Below are 11,319 nucleotides of genomic sequence, written 5' to 3'. Positions count from 1 at the left end.
ACTGAATTGAATTATCTTGTTTGGAATGCATTTGAAAAAGAGTAATATGCTTACAAAAAATTTAAAAATTAAAGTTGTTAGTTCCAAATGAATTGAATTCTTACTAAATCTTGTTGATTTTGGCCCAATTTGAATTCGAATGTAAATCTTGCATTTTTAAAATAGATTTGGTGTCATTTTCATACCGGATAACAAAATTCAATTGAATTCTTGTAAATGAATTGAATTATTGCATATTTTAGGATTCCAAATTATATATATATATATATATATATATATATATATATACACGAGTCGAATTCTCACACTACCACTGTCACGACACGAAAATCTAGCAGTATTTTCCCTAAATTTTCATTTTTTTCCAAACAAATAACAAACTATAACCTACTAATATATTCATATGCTCCAAGCTCAAGAAAATGCCAATCCTTTAACATAAACAAAAACACATATATAATCAAACAATTCATCAACTAATCAAGCCAACCTACTCTAAAATACATTAACAAAATAATTCCTTCCCAAAAGAATTTCTAATATATTCCTCATGACAATTTACAAATAGCTAAAAGAATTACTCCATGCTGTAACCATGTAGACACATTCTATTAAAAAAAACACCTATAAGATGGCCAAAGCTCTCTACATAGTCCTCCGAACTTATCCAGGATATCAAAAATGGTTTTCCTGCGCAGCTAGTAGTTTATCTGGAAAATATATGCAGCTTGTGAGCTACAACTGATTTATCTTATTCCTCAAATCATCATTTTGACTTCACAATTTCAAACAAGTAGTTACATAGCTTAAATAGCTATGACAGTTATTTTAGTAAAAAAATTTAGATCTATCACCATGCCCAATAAATCATTTCCATGCTATTAAACCACTGATCAACAACCTCCAACTTAATAACATAACTAACATTACCCAATTCTATAGCATCAAAGGAAAGCTAAATAACTTAACAAAGCTCAGCTTATATTAGTCATTTAACCACCGTTAGAAATCCTAAAATCAACTATTAAACCAACTTCTTCAACACAACACCCAAACGTACTACTACTATCTAATTTACTAAAACACAATAGGACTAAGTAGTAATTAAAAGAGAGACCTAATCAGCAATACATACCCAAAACCCATCAATAACGGATCACCATGTCAAGGCCTTCCTTGTGGTGTTCTCCAATTTCCGTATCTCAATCTACCCTCAATCTTCTCTACCTCGTTCCCCTCTCTATTCCGTTCATCCACCGCCCAACTGCTACTTTCCCATCCTTGGTTCTTTCATTTCTCTATCTCTTCATCGAGCTCAAGCTCGGGCTCTGGCTATTGCTCATTCACTCTTCATCTCTGCTATTGTCCATAATCCATTTCAAGCTAAACTTCCCTCGACCTTCATCTCGAGCTCTCCTTCTCTCTCTCGCTCTCTCTTTCTCTCAAGATCGTTCTCTCCCTTCCTCCCTCCCTCCCCTCTCTCTCTCTCTCTCTCTCTCTCTGTTTCTTCTTTTTCGCCCGAACAGAGAAGCCTCTACGCCAAAAATAAAATAAAAATGCAGAGATGAAGAAGGCGGTGGAAATTATGGGCTCAAGGGGAGTTTATTTGGGCCATGTGGGCTCTAAATGTTTATCAAGCCCATACTTAACAACCTGCACTATAGTTATATGTATAGTATACATATTTCTGTGTGTTATACTGCCATCTATAGAGACACACTATATATATACATATATGTATATACTATATGGACTAGTATATACATATATACTAGTCCATATTAGCTAGGGTTTATAATATTTAGGGATAATAACGCCATATAACCTAACGTTTGAAGGAATTCTTAGTTCTAGCCCAAACTTGATTTTTTACCTGAGATATCTCAACGTTGACCTGTTGGTTTCAAATCTATCCCGACGCTAACTTTCCGTCCAAAATTGACGGAATTGCACACGTGGCATGTTAATTTTGTAACAAGTGTCGGGATATATGTGAAATTAACGTGCTACGTGTGCAATTCCGTCATTTTGGACGGAAAGTTAGCATCGGGATAGATTTGAAACCAACATGTCAACGTTGGGATATCTCAGGTAAAAAATCAAGTTTGAGTTAGAACTAAGAATTCCTTCAAACGTTAGGCTATATGGCGCTATTAACCCTAATATTTATAGAGTTGCCATTTACATTACGAGTAAATATATTATTATAATATTAACCACAATCAAATTAACCAGTGATAGGATGCCGCATCATCGGATATCCTGACCAATCAGCATCACAGAAGACTCGAAGTTGCAAATCTGATGGGCGCTACAGAAATATTCCTTGTCTAGGACTATTTTTGAGATAATGAAGCACTCTCATGGTTGCATCCAAATGAGGCTATGCGGACACTGCATAAACTGAGAGAGTATATAGACCGAGTAGCACAGTTCTGATCTTGTGATCGTCAAATTAATCAATCGACCAACAAGGCTTCGATATCCCTCTAGTTCAGGAAACACGTCTCCAATATCAGCACTAAGCCGATGCTACTGCTCCATGGGAAAGAGCTATAGTTTGCTTCCCATTTTCCAACACTAAGACAATATGACAAGAGTATATTTCCTTTGAGAGAGAAAGAGTCCTATAGCACTGCATGCAAACAGAGCCATAATTAAGTAAGGTTGATGCGACATATATAAGCACAGTTAGGATCATGTCATTGACATACATAAGCACAACTAGAAAAACATTGCCGCGAGAAAATGTAAACAGAGAATTGTCTGCTTTTGATTGTTGAAACTCATAATTAAGGTTGATGCAAACTTAGCATACCAGTTACGAGAAATCTGCCTGAGACCATAAATCAGCTTGTGTAAGCGACAGACTTCACTGGGTTGGCTAGATTTGAATCTCGGTGGAAACTTCATGTAGACCTCTTCTTCTAAGTTACCATACAAGAATGCATTGTGCACATCAAGCTGGTGGAGCTCCCACTGCCGAGCTAATGATACCGTGAGGAGACATAAAACCGTCACCAATTTAGCGACCAGCACAAATTTCTCATGGAAGTCCAGGCCTTCTACCTGGGTGAATCCCTTAGCCACGAGCCTCACCTTGTACCGTTCTATATTCCATCAGAATTATTTTTTGATTTTGTAAACCCATTTGTAGCCAATAGGTTTCTACCCAGGAAGCAAAGATTGAATACGCCATGTCCCATTATCTTCCAACGCCCGTATCTCATGCCAAAGCCTCTAGCCATCGAGCATCTCTCACGGCTTGTGAATAAGTGGCAGGTTCAACATGGGAGTCGATAGCGACTATAAAACTCTCGTGAGAGTTGGATGATCTTGCATAATTGAGATAATTATGGAGTGGATGGACCGTACCTAAAGAGCCGCCGATGGCGCGACCTGATAAGTGCAGGGTCGTTGATGGGTCTCTGATTTATGTCTTGGAAATCGATTGCTCTTTTTGAGCCTGTTAAGACACGAGCTGGGCCGACGGACTGAAATGGGCTGGCTGTTTTTCATATTCCTGCTCAGCTTCTCCTTGGACTCGCAGATGGAGTTGGGCCCATCCTGATTCCATCTCTTGGGCAAACGTGTCAAAAACTCCCTCCAATTTCACCATTCAATTGAACACGCTGCCCTCGAGAAAAATTAATGGAATCCTTGGAGGAATCTGGTTGCCTTTTATCCAGTAAAGGAAATATTCCTTCATGAGCTACAAGGTCGCGAAAAATAATAATTTCTTTCGACTCCAAATCAAATACCTTCCACACCTTTAGACCGAATGAATATCCAATGAAAATACATTTTCTTGCTCTCTCACCGAATTTATCCTGAGAATTCCGATGAACATAACAAAGCGACTCGAAAACGCGTAGATATTCATAACTTGGCAGTTGACCAAATAAAACCTCAAGTGGTGTTTTACCCGATAAAAGAGATGTGCGTGGGAGTGTGATAAGAAATGCAGCCATTAAAACACATTCCCCAAAATTTAATTGAAAGACCCACTTAAAACATTAACGCGTAGGGTCACACTAAGCATGTGATAATGCTTACTTTCCACCCTACCATTCTGTTGGTGAAGTCTGATGAATTATTCCGTTTTCAAACGTGAAATCCGAAAATATTATCGCAGAGCACTTTAGATCCTTCGTCAAACGCCCAATGGCGATCAACTTATAAGAGAAACCCGGCGCATACAAAACATTTCGCAGGATAAAACGATGGCCAAACCGAATTTGCCCTCATAAGTTCGCCAATATTGTCTTCCCATCTGGAAGGGTAGTTGAAATTGGCACATCTAGCTTCCGCCTTTTTCTCGAGGATTATCGAGTTACCCGTCATATGCAAAGAGGCACCGGAATGGAGGATCCATTAAAAATCGTGAGATACTAATTCCACATCTTTAAGGCGTTTAGAAGGCCCTTGTCACTTGCTGACTACGAAGGTCAGCAACTCTCGAATATTGCTCATCTGAGAGTCCCGGAATCGAAATAGAATTCCCATGACCGCTTGCCAACGCCATAGCCATCCCTTGCGATACCATCTGATCAGGATTCCGGTCTGTCTGCTTTAGACTCGAACCAGATTGCTGCACATTTGGCCCCCAGCATATTTGGTCTGGACCAAGGTTTCTGCACACCAGGCCCAACTTGCTGTGAATTCGCTCATAGCGTGCTTGGTCCAGACCAATGAGTCTGCCGGAGAATTTCGCTCATTCATTTGAAGACAAGAACATAGATAACAGTACAAGATGTGAATCTCTATAATAGGTTACTGTCTAGTATCCTTAAGCTGGAGCTATACTCCTAAACCAGGACTAATGTATTCTGGAAAGTGTACAAGAGAATAAGGCAACCGATATTGACAGAATTACTAATCCCAAAACTCATTGGATAGATGGAAAAAAATGCAGACCACGATCAAACACGAATATCAGCAATAGGACCCTTATTGCTCCAATTTTCATGCGAGAAAGATGCGCTCTTTCCATGACCAACTCAGTAGCTGACCAAAGGCCTTGTCGGTTCTCTTATAACTTTAGCAATTTTCTCCTGCTCCAAGGACTATTTCTTTGGGCCTTCAAGTACCATACACTCCTTCCTTTTATACGATACTCATTTATCCGTGCAACCTAAAGAGAACCTGCATTAAATAAAATTAGCCATAAGCTGTGGAAAACACAAGCGTTTTTCCACTGCTCCAACGGCTCTTAAAACTCCCAAACCTCCTCACTCTTAGGCAAACAAACATCAACCCGTTTTGACTTTGGCACCCTGTGCTGAAGTTTCATTCCTTCCCCGCAAAACAGAACTGCGTCTCTGTTGCACCTGCTTTATGATCTTTTTTGGTCAAACGATCACCGAATTAATTAACTGCATAAGTGGTGAGATAATGAGAAGTGTAGAATCTGATCCTGGCAGTGATTTTGTCACGTTAAGGCAGAACACTATCTGGTAAAAAGCTTCCGCAAGATAAGGGGATGCCCGATATACCTAAGATGATGGGCAATATTTGTCTTATAAGATGTCTATAATTTGAAGTCAATAACTAAGCAAGCGAATCTTGATTACTCTCCTGAGCCCCTCGTGCTATGCTCTTGAGTAGCTCAAGGTCAGCTCACCTTGACTGGAATATTAATGACACAGCGTACAACGCGAGTAACCGTCACAGACCCGTTGATTCGCGCACGAATATCGGAACTACGACCTTCTATACCCGTTGATTCTACGAATACCAGGAAATAGGCATCAAACTTGAATCGATCCGAGATTGGACAAAGCACGAAAGTTCTAAATTTTATTGATAATTAAAAGACGACTCTTTACTGTTCAACCCTAGGGTTTACATCACTTAAATAGAATTAAAAATGCCTAAATTGCACAAAAGACATAAACTTTTCCTAAAATTATAAAAACGCCTAAATAATATAAAAATGCCCATTTGAGGCCCTAAACGACCGAATTCGGCCAAATTCTCGTCTTTTCACAGCCAAAAGCTGTGAGTTTTGCTCTGGAGGCCATTTCCTTCAAGATAGGGTCGTCAGAACCTATTTTTTTCCAAATCCAAGTACCGACTTACCAGGTCGTCTGCCGCATCAATTAATCCTCAGCTCAAGCGCTATCCAAGCTTGATCGTCGAGATATTGAATCAAGCCGGCCCATTTGCTTGCAAATATATAACTTGGGAGTCAGCTAACCTACCCCTCTGTACTTGGGTGGGACATAGTTTAAGCAAGAAAAATAATATTATACACGAAAAGCAATAAATAAGTAAAGAAATAAACAAAAGAAACGTAAACGATAATTGTTAAGATCCAAAAAGAAGAAGAAAAAGCTAAATTACGATTATGAAAGTAAAAAACCTTAAAAAATATCGAGAAAATAGACAGCATTCATTAAAAATAAAAGGAAAATATAAGGGAAAAAAAGGGGGAGGAAAGGAAAAGTAGATCCAGGCAAAGGTTAAAGTGTCCTGGCATGGTTTACACAAATGATGACATCTCAAATATTAGAAGGTTACAGCTATTTAACCCATCAAATTCAAAAGGAGGGTCATCATGGTAAAGGTAACATTATGATATCAGAAGCTCTCAAATACCGAAACTTCGTGTAAACATATAACATCGATTCAACATGAGAAATTATGATTGCAGAGACAGATGAATAGAGCTAGCTGCGGTTTTGTCATCACGTTCCCACACATATCGTCTGTAAATACTGAGACAATGGCATGATTGCTGATTCACCGAACCTGAGATCTGTGACAAAATGGAAAATGCAAAAAAAAAAAAAGAAAAAGTGCATGATCATTTGTGTAGATACTGGATTAAATTTGCTGTTCAAAAGCACTTTGGTAGAAGTCTACTAGGTTGAAGATGTAAGTTTTAACACTTTATGCTGAGGAAAACTAGAGCAAAGAACCCCAGAAAGCTTGGGATCGTCCTAAACCTATATAATTCATGTAAACTAGTTGATGACCCGCCATTGTGCGGGCACAATTAAATAATTTTTTGTTGCAACTAATCTAAAAATAATTTTACACATAATGCATAAATATAATTTAGTTAAATCGAATTAATTATATTAACGATATCAACAAATTACAGAAAATAATTCATATCGACCCAGCAAAAACGAGATCTTTACTTGAATATCAATTGGACGGTACTTCAGTGAGAGTGTAATTATCTTGAAATTACTAATTGTGTATGAGTTTGTTTTAAAAGTAAGGCCTGTAATAAATCAATCTGAGACTTTCCTAAACTTACATGTATTAATGAATCCAAATTTCATTAGAAACAATAAATTAGTAAAAATATAATTTTGATTAATAAAATAATATATTTGATCAAATACGCAAAATATATCTCTTTATCAAGAAGAATCATATCAAAATATAATTTCATTACTTCTTTCGGTCTCAATTTTTTTAATATATAATAAATCGTTGTACCACCTCACAAGCTATTAAGGTATAGATTAAAAAAGAAAATTTTCCATGCAATAATAAACACATCAAACAAACTAATATCCAAATAACGTCCTAAAAATATTACTTTTATAGGAAAAAACATGAACTTGACGATCATGGATTTTGAGAAAACCTAACGAAACCTAGTGAAATGCTGGTGAAGTCTTGCGAATCGACCAAATTGATATAAGATATTGGTGGCAGTATATCGAATACACATGTACGGTATATATAGTGCAAACATCATAAAAATTAATATGGAAATTTCCTATAAAATATAAAAGTTTCAATACAATGAAATTTTTATCTTAGGAAATAATAGTCTAAATTCCACTATACGATATATATACGGCATATATATAATCAGTAATAGTAGTCTAAGTCTCAATATATTAAATATACTGCAAATATATGTATACTGCAAACATATACGTATAATATATTATATATATTATGAAATACATAGTTAATAATAAAAAAATTTATTACTAGATAACTAAAGACGTGACAAAGTAAGAGAGCTCCCTTTCTTATTTTTGATGATGTAACGGCATGAGAATTCGACTCAAACTTCGCTTTCATAAATGTATACATTAGTAGAGTGCATTAACTTCCTGCAAATTTGCTCTTCTTGGGCTGTTCGCTCGGTGTAGTTTCATCAACTCTGTGCAAGCAGTAAGCTGCATTTGGAGGAATTCTGAGGGAGTAAGAATTGCTTAGCTAGCTCGACATGAGTTCCATGTTCTGATGCGTTTCTCGGAGTGAGGATCCTTCTATAGCTAATATCGATTAATCAAGAGGACTGAGTTGCCCATTGTCTTTTCCCAGAGGATTACATGATCTTGTCTTCGTCGAGCCATCAGAGAACAAAAGAGAACACTTGGAAGATGAAATTACAGACTCGGTCCTCAAATGAATAAGGAAAACCAAACCAAATACCAAAACCATCCAACCACACACAAAGGAACAAAGGCTAAGTTCCAAATTGCCATGAAATTGGAGCAAACTCAAGCACTGTAATGAGGAAAATACTCTCATATATACAGGATGAGAAGGAGCAGCATTCTCCACAGTATGCAAGGCCCGTTGCCAAGATCACTATATGGAAGAACAAAAAGAACTTGAACTTTGATATGACCAAAAATAAGAAAAACTAACATGACTATGTGACAAAAAGAACCCAAAAAGGCATCCAGAACCAGAAGCCGATCCATGAGACAGAAAAGGTAAACCGAACAAAGATAATAAGGACCAAAAAACTCCACATTGTCAACTTCTCTACTTTTGATTTCCCATTCTTTAGAGTGACCACTCCTCGTTGTCGTTTCCAAGCGAAAGAATGCGGAAGGCTGTGGTGGTACTATATGGGTTTTCTTTTCAGCGTCTGGTTCCTTTCTTGGAATCCTGTTGCTGGAGTTGAATCATTAGAGATGGTTACTCGACAGAAATGGAGAATGTAAAATCTGAAGTGAGGAGTTTTGCAGGATTTACATGGTGCCTACCGAGTCCATTAGCCTCAGAGGTTCTCATGATTCTGAGCCTTTTCACTGAGCTGAGGAACATCCTGCATAATGCAAGAGATGAGGCGGCATGAATTGCTATTCCTTCTTAAACATGTATTTAGCTGTTCCCCTCAAGAGGAAATGGTGGGATAATGAGTTAGAGGAGCCTACCTCCAAGGGACATCTCCCACAAGCATCCAGTCTCCCTCTTTATCCTCGTAAGTAAGCACAAAATCGGACGATCCATCAAGAAGCTTAGATGGTCGATTAACTTGTTCCTTCTCTCCACCACCTTTACATGGATTTCAAACGTAAGAGTCAACAACTCAAAAGATTATCTAAAGCACAGACAATAAAAGGCAAATTTTCATGTATTTGTCTTGAGTAAGACAACTTGCAGGACACTGTTCCTATACGATTAACCCAAAATGAGAATCACTTGCATGAGGAATCGTAACTTAAAAGGTCCTGACATGGTACATCGCGATTACATAATATTGGAGAAAATAACACGATATATAACTTTACCAATTGAACTGGTGGGTCCAAAGAACATGTCCTCTATCGCTTGTGCTAGAGTCTCGTAGCTTGAGTGAGCATTCAAGTCCACCTTCCTGCCTATGGGAATCCCATCCACACACACCTTCACGAACCCGAGATTTGACATCTCTTTGACAGTGTTACTTGTTTTCCCTTCATATGGACGGTTTCCCTTTGGGACATGGCTTGGCTCATCTTTCTTGCCAACCGAACCCTTGGCCTCTTCAGAGCGGGGGGGCTTTTGATTCACGAGACTATTTATCCTATAAGACCTTATAGGAGGCCATCCCACAATCTGACTGTTTCCACGCCAAAAAGAGAACAATCAATTCATGATTTAACAAAGATGCAAGACACAGATTACTCTTAGTCTCCTATGAAAAAAAAAACAATGTTATTTCGCAAGCATAGGGTCTATCTAAAAGCTTTTTGAACGTAAACAACTATTCTCTATTACTATTTTCCACCATCTAGAAAGACCAATGAGGATAATCCAACTAGCCGGGTAGCCAATATATCGGATCAAAGTTAGATTGACAAGTGACGATAAAAGTCAAGTCTAATGTCCGATCCGATCCAATCCAACCTTGATGGTGATTTTCGAAATTTCTAATTCTTATGAACATAAAAATTGTTAAGAGATACTAGCCCAACAAACTAGTACGCGCCACTCATTTTCGAGCAATGACAGCAACAAATACGGAGCTAAGCTCAATCAGATTACAAAGATGCAAGCACCGGGAAACCATATACAATTTCATGTTCATGTGGGCAGCCAGGTCTAAAGTATAACTAGCGAGATTACATACTCAGGGGCTTGAAAGTTGAAAATTTACAGAGATGAACATGATCAATCAAATGAAACCTTCCAGCATAAGGTAAAGCTTCTGAAACAACAGCAATAACGGGGAAGACCAAAACCTTAAAACTAACAAATTCATCGTATGATCACATAGAAGAGGACATAGTCAACACTCGGATATTCAACCATTTGATGCCAAGAACAGAGTAATGAGAGAGTGTACTCAGTAAAAAGCAAAAGAGACAGCGGAAGTACAATCTCAAGAAACAAGCTTGCTGGGCAGGGCAGAGAGAGGTCAGACCTGACGCTAGTAGGGGACCCACCACCGCCGTCCTGGGAGTCGGGCTCGGCGGCGGCCCTCTTGTTGCCGGAAACAGAGCCGGCCACAGCATTGCTGTTATTAGTGGACTGGGATACGAGGGAAGGGAAGTCCTCGGCGGTCAGTATCCGGCCGTACTCGCGCCACCCGCCGTGCTTGGCCCTCCCGCCGCCTATGCTGAGTCCCAGCCCGAGCTCCAGCTCAGCATCCTCCGCTACCTTGTGCGACATGCTCGACGGACACAAACCTCGAAAGAACCAACCTCTTACGTAATAAATGCAGTCACCAGCAAGACCAGGTGTTCGGGGAGAAAGAAAGGGAGGTGGGTTTGGTGAAGGAAGCTGAGTTGGGTGGAAGGAAGGCGAGGAGAGTTTTGAGGAGGAGGAGGAGGAAGAGATGGGGGCAGGGCAGGGGAAGGAGGGAACAAAAGGGAAGGAGAGAGGGGAGGGTTAGGTGGGTGGAGAGGATGATGATGGTGGTGGGGCAGCCATGTCTGCTAGTGCGCCAAGCACTACTCAACACCATATCCGTACCTTTTTGTTCATACAATATTATTAATATTATATCATTTCTATATTTTGTTTCACAATTTTTTTTATATTTTTCATTTTATAATTTTCAGCTTGCTTGAGGTTTTTTTTTTTTTTTTAATTATGATTTGATGATAATGTTATTCAGAACAA

General features: G+C 38.7%; 1 protein-coding gene and 1 long non-coding RNA gene across 5 annotated transcripts; both read right to left on the bottom strand.

Moving 5' to 3' along the window:
* Window positions 1–378: 378 nt before the first annotated feature.
* LOC116192286 lies at window positions 379–1,526 on the bottom strand. Its single transcript, XR_004154038.1, has 2 exons — window positions 1,136–1,526; window positions 379–710 (listed from the first exon to the last, which is right to left on the bottom strand). It is a non-coding gene; the product is annotated as an uncharacterized LOC116192286 (long non-coding RNA).
* A 6,726-nt stretch (window positions 1,527–8,252) lies between these two features.
* LOC116198068 (auxin-responsive protein IAA13-like) lies at window positions 8,253–11,076 on the bottom strand. 4 transcript variants are annotated; one of them, XM_031528593.1, is made up of 5 exons: window positions 10,619–11,076; window positions 9,504–9,814; window positions 9,147–9,267; window positions 8,965–9,037; window positions 8,253–8,877 (listed from the first exon to the last, which is right to left on the bottom strand). In XM_031528593.1, exons 1-5 carry the CDS (start codon window positions 10,864–10,866, stop codon window positions 8,851–8,853), a joined length of 780 nt encoding a protein of 259 aa, XP_031384453.1. In that variant the 5' UTR covers window positions 10,867–11,076; the 3' UTR covers window positions 8,253–8,850. The 4 variants fall into 4 exon arrangements, with proteins under 4 accessions (XP_031384453.1, XP_031384358.1, XP_031384428.1 ...); XM_031528498.1 differs by having other exon boundaries at window positions 8,253–8,883; window positions 10,619–11,075; XM_031528568.1 differs by having other exon boundaries at window positions 8,976–9,037; window positions 10,619–11,075.
* Between the last annotated feature and the right edge of the window lie 243 nt (window positions 11,077–11,319).

This window comes from Punica granatum, chromosome 1 (assembly GCF_007655135.1).
Source record: "Punica granatum isolate Tunisia-2019 chromosome 1, ASM765513v2, whole genome shotgun sequence".
Lineage (NCBI taxonomy): Eukaryota > Viridiplantae > Streptophyta > Magnoliopsida > Myrtales > Lythraceae > Punica > Punica granatum.
The sequence above is the reverse complement of the archived record's forward strand: the minus strand, read 5'-3'. Positions and strand labels throughout refer to the sequence as shown.